The sequence below is a fragment of the Chenopodium quinoa genome, unplaced genomic scaffold (assembly GCF_001683475.1).
Source record: "Chenopodium quinoa cultivar QQ74 unplaced genomic scaffold, ASM168347v1, whole genome shotgun sequence".
Taxonomy (NCBI): Eukaryota; Viridiplantae; Streptophyta; class Magnoliopsida; order Caryophyllales; family Amaranthaceae; genus Chenopodium; species Chenopodium quinoa.
In genome coordinates this window covers 278630-289666 of record NW_018742244.1, presented here as the reverse complement: position 1 = coordinate 289666, position 11037 = coordinate 278630, and the positions used below count along the sequence as shown (strand labels likewise).

Below are 11037 nucleotides of genomic sequence, written 5' to 3'. Positions count from 1 at the left end.
AGTCAGTACAGTGCGTAGAAAGAGTACACTATGCAAGAGAATTAGTTGATTGAGACTTTTTTTGAATGAATGTACAAATGTAATATTGATGGTTTTTATACCTCTGCATACATGGAGAAATTGGGCCTTAGCCCAATTGGCTAACCTTGAGGACTGATCTTTGACTTTAGCACAATTGGAGAGATGAACCTTGACCTTGGGCTTTTAATTGGATCATTTAATGCCTAAGCCCAATTGGACTAAATTGGACCCAAACACGGCTCAATATTTATTTTGATTGGTAGACTAAGCAAATGTATAGTTTCATGCACCTTTCTTCCTAAATGACTTACTAAATCATGTCTACCATGAATTTTACATGATTTGTAATTTGTATCACAACCAAGTCAAAGCATTATTATAGAGGAAGTAGTCAATCCTATTTATTATCTTTCACACCATTGCGACAGTTATCATATTTGCTCTTTTCTCACACAATACTCATTAAAATCAATACTCGTTCATAATAAGATAATTCATCCATTTCTTTTAAGTTGCAACAATTTAACTTCTTACGCTAATTTAATGTCACGCGCCTTTGTGGAACTCCCACCATGGCCGCCCATCGTGCACAATAAGCACAACCTGTGCAAGTGTCACATCTGCACCACTCAAAAGAGCCTCGGGAGTAGCTTTCTCTAGGCACACCCAAGTGTAAAATACGAGTATAATATATGAATATTGAGGGCTATCCCCACAGAAAAGAAAAGGAGGTAAAAGAAAATTGACAAAGAGCTGGTACCAAATAAACCAAACACTACTGAATAATTGTTCCATTTCATGCCAAGAGCTGAAAGGAAAAGAAGAAGAAAAAAAAAAAAAAAAGTTCTAAAAGCTTCTTCAACTCCCTAAAAAGTTTAACATTAACTCTGCTAAACCAACCTACTTATTTTCCTCTCTTAATCTCAAAGTATCCTATTCAACTATAGCAAACAGCATCTGGAACCCATCAAGCAGCCCACGATAATGAAGCAACTGTATCCTCGAACAAATCAGAGCAATCCAATATATGTCTTCTATACACAAACTGAAAACGCTGAATAATTTTAACCACCTGCATAACACAAAGGACACACGATAAATAAAAGAAAATCCAGAAACATGAAGGATTTAGAAGGATGAAGAGAGAATACAAATATATTACCTTATTCTTTCTGACCTAACAATACCAAATATATATGTGCAGTCATTAGACATATAATATAACTCAAACAAACTTCTTTCACTCCCACCACTTTGTACAATTGTTGAAATAGGATGTTGCGACTTCTTTAAATCTAGCATTTTCTTTTTAGGAGATTTTTATTCTAGTATCTGCTTTGATCACGTTGTGAAGGTGAAGGCCTGCAAGGACTTCGTTCTGCAGAACCAGCAGCTGCAGGAATATAAGGTTGTGTAGCCAGATATTCAAGCGCCACAAGGACATCCTTGATGAAGGGTCGGTGTAAGGGCATTTCCTGAAGACAAATGGCAATTATTGCAATGGCTTGATGGAAACATCGCACAGGATACTGACCCCTCAGTGCTGGGTCAGCCAGCTTGTAAAATTTTGTGCGGTCCTTGAAGATACGGAGTGCCTGCAGAGGATAAAGGTATATAGAGATGGGTTACTGTAACTGGATATGGAAATTTTCTACTAATATATCTTTGCTTGATATGAATGTAAACTCTAACATTCAGTTTTTGGCACCACTATTGCTTGAAAATAGCACAGAAAACATACGAAGTATTAGTTATGACTTGTTTCTTAAAGATAGATGAGAAGATGATGCACTGCCTTCGAGGCTTAGGATGTAATAATTGGATTCGACTTTTGGGTAAAAACCCCCGAAAGTTAAAAAACCAAAGCTCATTCTGGGAAAACAAAATGGTTAATGAGATGCAAATTCACAAACAGATTTTCTTTGTTGACATATGAGGAAATAGGCGACAATGTAACTCCTATTAGCCTGAGAGGGGAAGGGAGGAAAAACTAAATAAAATGGCGGATTTCTGGAAATATAACCAACAGATATATCAAATCTTAATGCTCTGCTATATACCATTAAAGGTGTAATATCGAAGTATGATTTATAAGCCAACTTACCCATTCAACTAAGTTTTGCTCTGCGCGACCCCTACTTGGGTCAATTGCTTTGCGTCCAGTGATGATTTCTAATAAAACAACACCAAAGCTATAGATATCAGATCTTATGGTCAGTTTACCACTCATGGCATATTCTGGTGCACAATATCCATAAGTTCCCATCACGCGGGTAGAGACATGGGTCTTGTCACCAACAGGTCCCAACTTGGCCAGCCCAAAGTCAGAGAGTTTGGCATTGAAGTCATTGTCCAGTAGTATATTTGCAGGTTTCAAGTCCCGGAAGATAACTGGTGGATCAGCTCTGCAGTGGAGGTACTCCAAACCCTTTGCTGTATCAATAGCAATTTTTATGCGCGTGTTCCAGTCCAAGGGAACCCAATTAGGCATCAAACCTGAAATATACCCCAATAGAGAAAGAATATCATAAATATACATACAATGTAAAATAGAAAAGCATTTAGGTCTAACCAAATATCTTAATCAGGTAACGAAATGAAGGGGATAGGAAAAGGGTGAGAGCGAAATAGGGAAGAAAATTTAAGCGTGATCCAAAATAAATTTAGAAGATTTATGTAACAGGCAATATATAGAAAAGCATATTTGTCAATTAACATTTCAGATCAAAATAAGTGCAGACCACACAAGATACTTGAAACCGAAGAACTACATAGCTCTTTCTAATTTTCTATGGCTACTTTTCTACCAAGTGAGAAAGATATACAACCTGAGCAAATAAAATTTATATTCTACAAAGAATTCCGAGGAATATAAGTACTAGGAATGGAATATAAGTACATTTCTACCAAGTGCACCACAACACAAATAGAATTTCATGTTTCAAATGCCTATACCGTTCCTTGCACTTGACTGGCTGTTAAATTACCCTAAATTTCGTTATATGTGAAAGAACGACGACTCCTTTGGTACCTCAAGATTGTAGAAATGACAATAATACGAAGCATAGAAAAGAACAGCGTTCTTTCTATATCAAAAGAAGCAAAAATATAAAGAAAGATATGCCTGCAGTCAATTTAGATCCGCTGCAACAAAATAATTTCCACATATACTGTGAGGCTGTAAATACTAGGAATGTTCTTTAATATAGTTTAAAAGACATGATGACTTTTTGTGTTGGTGCATTATTAATTAAAATAATTAATAATTAATTATACACTTCAGTTAATGTACTAGACATTCGAGTTTCCATTATGCTTACTCTCCCAGAATTACAGCCAATGAACCTATGTTGGCTTCATAACTAAAGCATCCCTTACACCCACGTTATTGCTACAGAAAGTATTTGTGGTAAAAATGGCTATATTTGGTGCATTCCTAAATTGAAGTGCTTGGTTAAGTCAGCACTTCATTTAATGTATTATATGGTCGCTTCCAATATGGTCATGGACATGATATAAATTTCATTACTTAAGGTTTCTATCTTACATAAAAAGGGATGCATGCCTACTTTACAGTCGTTGAACCTTAGTCCATTTAGTTAAGGCATCCCATATGCTCACATTCATGCTGCAAAGAAGGTTCCAAGCAATACAAATTCAATAACTTGCTTCATTTAAACCTAGGGGCAAGGCCAGAATCAAATAAACTATATACTAAATTTTGCAAGGGACGATAGACAAACCATATATTCATGTAATTGTTTGTGGACAAGTTTTTTCATGAACTTGACTAGTTGAGAGTCAAACTCAATATATTTCAGCCACCATTGATTATTCTAAGATTACCAATAAACCATCATAATAGCAGAACCTCCTCAAAGTCTCAAACTAACAAAAACAATTTTCCTCCAACATAGAGACCTCTTTAAACTCAATACTCAACAGTACAGTACTATAGTGCTAATATTTCAGTAAATCCCTAGATTCATAGGCTATTTTGATGAGAAAAACTATCCTCAAGCCTCACCCAATCTCAGCTCAATAATAAATAACAAATTTCCCTTTAAAATTTTCAATCACGTAGCAGTTTGTTTTCAGGACTTATTAGGCAAACCTGGGTAGCCCTAGATATCACTTGAATGACTTGCAACACAAACTTTGAACTATTCAAACCAAATCCTTTCTTTTCACTCCAACTGTCCAACATACTTCAATCAGTGGCATCCTATATCCTTTGATGGTGATTCTATAGAAATGACAGGAACCCGGAAGTTGGAAGGAAACACTCCAAAATAATTCTTATGAACATTTTAATTCCAGTGTTCTAGTCAACATACAGCAAGGGATTATTCATTATTATTGGCAAACAACTCTAGTTCGGTAGTTCCTACTTCCTAACAGGGCATATATCAGACTTCAACTCTGCTTCAAAACTACAGATGAATACATCAATACCCATTCACGTGTATTTATGGTAAAATTTGATCTACAAATCACATCAATACTTATAGGGTATATTCTAATCATTCTATCTGATGTCGTGAGCTATATATCCATATTAATAAGCAGACCATAATATAATTCAGCCAGTCATCAGACATCACCTTTTTGGGAAATTGATTTTGACACACCCTTAATTGATATTGGCACACCCCCATGTGAGAAGAGCATAAAAAAAACTTTGCTCTCACATAAGGGTGTGCCAAAATCAACTTATTGTGTGCCAAAATCATTTCCCCCTTTTCGGTGCTGATAAATTTAGCTGATCATAACTGACCGCATCCATTTTTTTTAATTTAATTAGATCCCATCTAATAAAATACTAATATGCATAAATAAAAAGGGAACACAGCCAACCTGACACCATTTTTAATGCTTACAACATGATTAAAAACAAATATGAGCATGATGCACAAATAGTCAAAGTAAGCAGACACCAATACCTAGAAACCTTGAGAATTATAAACAGCATTATTATACTTCTACTTGGCACTAGATTTGAGCAATATACCATAATTTGAAAACAAAGTATGGATTATCTCTAAATCGTAATGTGCTAAAGTGTTACCAAAACAAGATTAAACTCCAGAACGTGATTATAAACTGGGGATCTTCAAATTAGTCATATACACAAGCATAAATCAGAGATCTTTCAGCTTATAGCACATTTAACTGAGTGATCAGAACATACTTGGGTTACCGAACAGGTGGTCCTCCAAGCTACCCTGAGGCATGTACTCATAAACTAAGAGTTTTTCGTCACCATCCGTACAGTAACCTTTCAAGCCCATAAGATTAGGGTGGTGGAGAAGGCTAAGCATGAGAACTTCGATGATAAATTCCTGACTTCCTTGAATTCCTTCATGATTTAATTGTTTAATTGCTACAATCTACCAACAAATGCAGGATCTCACATTAATAGTAGTTTATAAGTACAAAAGATGTCATAATCCAATATAATAGGCCACAATTATATTCTAACATTTAAATTAAAACTATTCGGACGCAAATGTATGACAAGGTAACCACAGAACAAACAAAGTTGCAAAACTTTTAACCACTAACCTCCCCAGTGTCCAACCTTCCCTTGAAAACCTTCCCAAAACCACCTTCACCAATGATGTTAGCACCATTGAACATTCCAGTGGCGATACAGAGCTCACGATACGTAAAGGCTTTCGCCGGACTTCTCAACTGAGCAGCCGCATTAGCAATCCCTAAGTTTGCATGAACATTAACATTCTCTACAAAATGATGCACAATTTCTCTAACAATCAAACACTTTATTCTATGAAAATTCATACTTATATCATTTAAACAATGTCTCACTGTCACAACTCACCATTTTCATGCACCCTATCTTTTCTCTGCCTACTCACTGCATAAATCAACCATTTTCAGCAGTAACATTAAAGAATCAAGCATAAAACAACAATGTACATTAATAAGGTTGCAAATTATACCTGACGTACGAGAAGCAGATCGAGCTCGATCAGTATCCTCGACCTTCACAACCTTTTTCCGAAAAGCAAGGCAAGAAAAAAGCCCCATTTTTCTGCTAAAACACATAGAATTGAAGACACCCAAATCCAAATTAAAAAGAGGGGAAAATCAAGAACCCTAAGTACCCATTTGCACTAATTTTCCAGCAAAGTCAAATTAAACCCAACTCATTTCTTGAAATTTCAAATTAAACATAACCCAATTCTTAAAATTTGAAATTAAACACAGCCATATACTAAAGACATGAAATTAAACAAAACTCATTTCTTAAAACTTGAAATTGAACAAAACCCATTTCTTAAAAACTTCAAATTGAACCTTAGAACTTTCAAACTCAGTAACCCAGTAAGTAAAACTTCAGAGAAAAAATTGAGGACTGAAAGAAATAAAAGACAACCAGAAAATGATGAACAATAAGCAGAAAAAGATAAGCAGAAGAGTACAAAAACCTTTGAAGCAGATCTTAACGAACTCAAGTAGAGTAGAGAGAATTACTGTATTTTAAAATCTGAATTTTTTTTAGTTGCTACACAACAAATCAGCCTATATTTATATTGAAAAGGATGAACTTGGGGTTTTTTACACATTAAATTTCATCAAAACAATTGTTACAAATTCACTAAAAACCAATTTTTAAGAAAGGAAACAAAAATCAGTGTTGAAAATTAATGTGATATTCTGTGATTTCTTGAAGGGAAAAAGCATGATAATTGACCATTAAAAAGGAAATAAATCCCCGAAAAAATTGAAATGCTGATAGTTTCTTAATTTGAAGAGCTGATTCACACTTTAGTAAAAAGTTTCATCAATTTTTTTTATTTTTATTACCTAAGTGATTAGTTGACAATTTGACTGTACAAAATTTTGAGTTTCTAGTACGAGTAGAAATTTAAAAATTAAAATCATCTTTTTATTTTTATAAAATGGATAGATATAAAGAATGTGGGCCTATTGGGTTGAATTACTGCATAAATTGATGATTGTTGCTGGTCGTTCTCCATAATTTTCTCTCTCTTACATTTTCTCACAAAAAAATTGGGTCAATCTTATAATCTTATTTAAAGTTTGCTTTACTTTTAACATTTAAACGTTGCGGTAGGGATTTTGTCCAGTCTCCTCTATTTTTGGGTGGTTAGATTTTGCATCATGCATCAAATCATCCTACTGTAGTAAGTTTTTTTTGGGTCCAATGTTGGAATGAGTTTAGAGCTTGTTCTAATAGACTGAAATCAGCTGAACTGAGCTGAGATGAACTGAATTGAGTTGAGTTGAGCTGAGCTGAACTGAACTGAACTGAAGTGAATTGAACTGAGCTGAACTAAACTGAACTGAAATGAATATTTTATAAGAGAAGAAAATTAGGAGCTGAGCTGAACTGAATTGAACTGAAAATAAACATATGAGAACAAACTCTTAGAGCGTTACAAAAGACTCCAACAATGAACTTATGACTTAATGTACATATGCCCTTGTTGATAGGTTAATATTTCTTTGCTATTGTATTAGCTAGTAATCTGGCTACTAATGCTCAATTTATGTTTAACGGTTAAGTATTCCAACGTAATATGTGTCTTCTATGAAAAAAACTAAATATACTTAATTTGATTCCGATCTGTCCACTAGCTAAGCTAGTTTGTTACGAAGTACTACCTCCGTTAAATGTTATGTGCAACTTTGAAATATTTTATATCTCACAAATAATACCCCAAAGTTGCGCATAACATTTAACTGAGGTAGTATTACATTTGGCAATACTAGTAGATTTGATATATATATACCGCTATCAAGTTGCTTGTTTGGAAATAGAATCCAATGTACGTTATTAAAGTATAAATTTATATTGTATATAACTTGATCAAACTCATAATTGAACTAACCATCCTTATTCAGTTTAACCAGCAAACAAATTATCCATTAGTATAAATATTTAGATAATCAATGTAATGAATTCACGAGCTTAATTAGTATAAGCCTCATAGAATCCGACTTACATTAAGTTTATGAATTTGTTACGTGCAATGTTAGATTGGTTTCTATTATTGCAGCAAATAGAAAGATAAAAATAATTGTAGAAAAACAAAGGGAGTTTATGTTTATAATCAACTATTTATTTAAAAGATACAGAAAAATAAAGATTAGGAGATTTATGATTAGCTTTTTTGTATAAAATGTAATAAGCTATTACTGGACAATAAGCTATTACTGGACAATAAGCTATTACTGGACATATACTCTGTATCCTATGAGAGTTTGCGCAATCAGGTTCACGGTGAACCGTAAATCTAAATGTATTGTTTGCTCATTATAATGATTATTGCTCATTTAATCATCAAATGGTCGAAAAAAAATTTGATCTCTTGGTTGCACTATACATGTGGGTGTATGTAATTACTTTCAGTATTCTATATAGGTGAGATTGTGTAATACTGTAATGTATTGTCTCCTTTTCTTATACCTTGCACCCAAATTGAGAACTGAGGTAAATGATGTTTGCACCATTATAGTTAATTTATTAACACAGCAGAGAAAACAACCCCTAATAAATCAATTAATTATTGTACGAAAGTTAAAAAAATGTGTCAATTTATAGGAGCCTAGGAGGTGTATATACTAGTATATACCATGTAATATAATTTGGTACAGATCCATGTGACGTAGAACTAATAAATATTTCATAGACTGACACATTATTTAAAAATTACAATATTAAAGTAAGTAGTAATTCATAGGCTTTAGATGTCTGATGAAATATAATTAGTAAACAATTAAGTCAATAGATTAAAGTCCACTTAATTTGGAAATCTAGTTTAAAGGTTCGTCATGTGATTGTTAAAGTTGGATTTGGTAGCTTTGTACAGATTATGTATAATTTAATACTTATTCTACTTAAATATTAGTAATATTTTGATTTTTACATAATTCACTGTATAATTGTAATTTTTAAATGTTAGTATCAATTAAAAATATGTATTAAAACGGATCTAACAATATTTCATGCCATTATAATAAGTTTCCTTAATATAATTCGTCAATCATAATCAAATACTGCAATAAAATATAACGAAAGAAGTAGGGTGTTATATTGGTTGTTAAGTGTAAATTCCTTCAAAATCTTTTTTTTTTCCTTGTTAAAAAGGGTATTTTTGGTTTAATTAATATAGATTACATTTAATTTTGTTGGTGATATTTAGAGCAAGTTTCTCTTTTTATACTGAATTTTGATCTATGTTAAAGATAATAATAAAGTTAATTAGGTAACCATTTAAGTATTAACTTGGAAAAAAAAATAGCTTAGTTGTTTTTTCTTTGTTTCTTCTTCTATCTTTTTGTTTGTAATGTTCCACAATAAAATAATTAAATAAATAAAAAAAGCTTGATAGAAATGATGATGGATAAATTGTCAAGAAATTGAAATTTGTATCAATTATAAAAATAAATAAATAAAAAGACAAAAGAACGTACAAGACTACAAGTAGTGGAGATTGCGAGATGACAGTTTAACATTTACAAGGCTGAGATAAAGACTGAAAACCTACTTAATCTAATCTTATCCATCATTTTATTAAGACAAAAGCGTATTATTTGAGTTGATATGAAATGTCTCTCTTTATTCAAACAAAAAGGCATAACTAATTAACGACTTATTAGTTGTACTTTATTGGCTTAATTTATGATTACTTCCAAGATATTTTGCTGATTTTTATTTTATTTTATACTTGTACTTGTTACATATGTTATTATAAAAATAAAAAATAAAATAAAAAAATCATAACACTAATTGTACTAGAATATTGACTAATTTGTTATTTTAGCAACACTTTTTAAAGTGTATACTGTATAGTTGATTGATTTTATACTAAAGGTAACGTTTGTCACTCAATAAATTATACGAAGTAATAAGATTTGGGTTAAATACTTCGATAAATTTATGTATGTTACTCCCTATGAAATACTATATTCAATTCATTTTTATTTTTCACTAATATAAAAAATAGTTTAAGTGTAAGCAAACCTCAATCACATACTTTAAAAAAAAACATCGTAACAAGTTATAAACACCTGACATGATAACCTCTATAATAGCTAACCACTTATGCCAAATATGATTAATGTTCAATCAATGCAATTATAGAATTATTAGAATAATCTAATATCACTACTTCAGTCCGGCCTTTAGCTTGATAGTTGATACGTTGGCATTTCGATATCACTCATATTATTTTAAACATATATATGCCGTATATAGGTCATAAAATGTTATAAAATCATGTAATCAAGTTGATATTATACCTAAAAATGTGGTTACATTTTGCATGCATATAAAAGTAGGTTGCAATAATACAAGTGATTTGAGCCTTTAATAAAATTGCCATAACCAAGCATTTCAAGTCAATTAAGGCTCAACTTTAGTATCTCGTCCTCATTTATAATTGTATCATTAATATTTCCGGCCTCGTACAGTCATAACACATGTTCACACTTGTGGTTATTGAATGAGAACCTAGAAATGTTATACGACTTTGAATTAATTTAAGTATGTGAGAGCAATATATCCCACCAACAATCCTTATTGTTAAACTGAGTTTAGATGATTTTAAGGTACAGTCACCTGTACCTAGTAAGGTACAGGCAAAAAACGCGAAACGGACATGTAGCAGTTTTTTTAATGATGTTTTGTAAAGAACATATAACTGTTTTGTAAAGAATATCCAATTTTATGTGTTTTTTTATACATCTAAAGAACATCCCTAATATTTATAAAGAACATGAAAATATTATGTAATGAACATGATTTATGTAAATTCACCATAATTTAAAAAAAAAATAAAAAAATCAAAGAACATTTCACAATAAGTAATTAACATTATATCACAAATAAAAGTACATTACACTGACAATTAAAGAACATTAACATATATTCTTTTCACTCTTTTTTAATATAAATATGTTCTTTTTACTTTAGATATGTGTTCATTACTTTTTAATAGTATGTTCTTTTCATTACAACAGTAT

General features: G+C 31.9%; 1 protein-coding gene across 4 annotated transcripts; it reads right to left on the bottom strand.

Moving 5' to 3' along the window:
• Positions 1 to 775: 775 nt before the first annotated feature.
• On the bottom strand, positions 776 to 6904 carry LOC110738196 (probable serine/threonine-protein kinase PBL21). Of its 4 annotated transcripts, none has more exons than XM_021918584.1 (8): positions 6474 to 6904; positions 5985 to 6079; positions 5864 to 5899; positions 5587 to 5765; positions 5213 to 5411; positions 2126 to 2517; positions 1184 to 1616; positions 776 to 1093 (listed from the first exon to the last, which is right to left on the bottom strand). In XM_021918584.1, the coding sequence occupies exons 2-7, from the start codon at positions 6070 to 6072 to the stop codon at positions 1347 to 1349; spliced, it is 1164 nt and encodes a 387-aa protein (XP_021774276.1). In that variant the 5' UTR covers positions 6073 to 6079; positions 6474 to 6904; the 3' UTR covers positions 776 to 1093; positions 1184 to 1346. The 4 variants fall into 4 exon arrangements, with proteins under 4 accessions (XP_021774276.1, XP_021774268.1, XP_021774263.1 ...); XM_021918576.1 differs by having other exon boundaries at positions 5985 to 6076; XM_021918571.1 differs by having other exon boundaries at positions 5985 to 6904.
• Positions 6905 to 11037: the final 4133 nt, after the last annotated feature.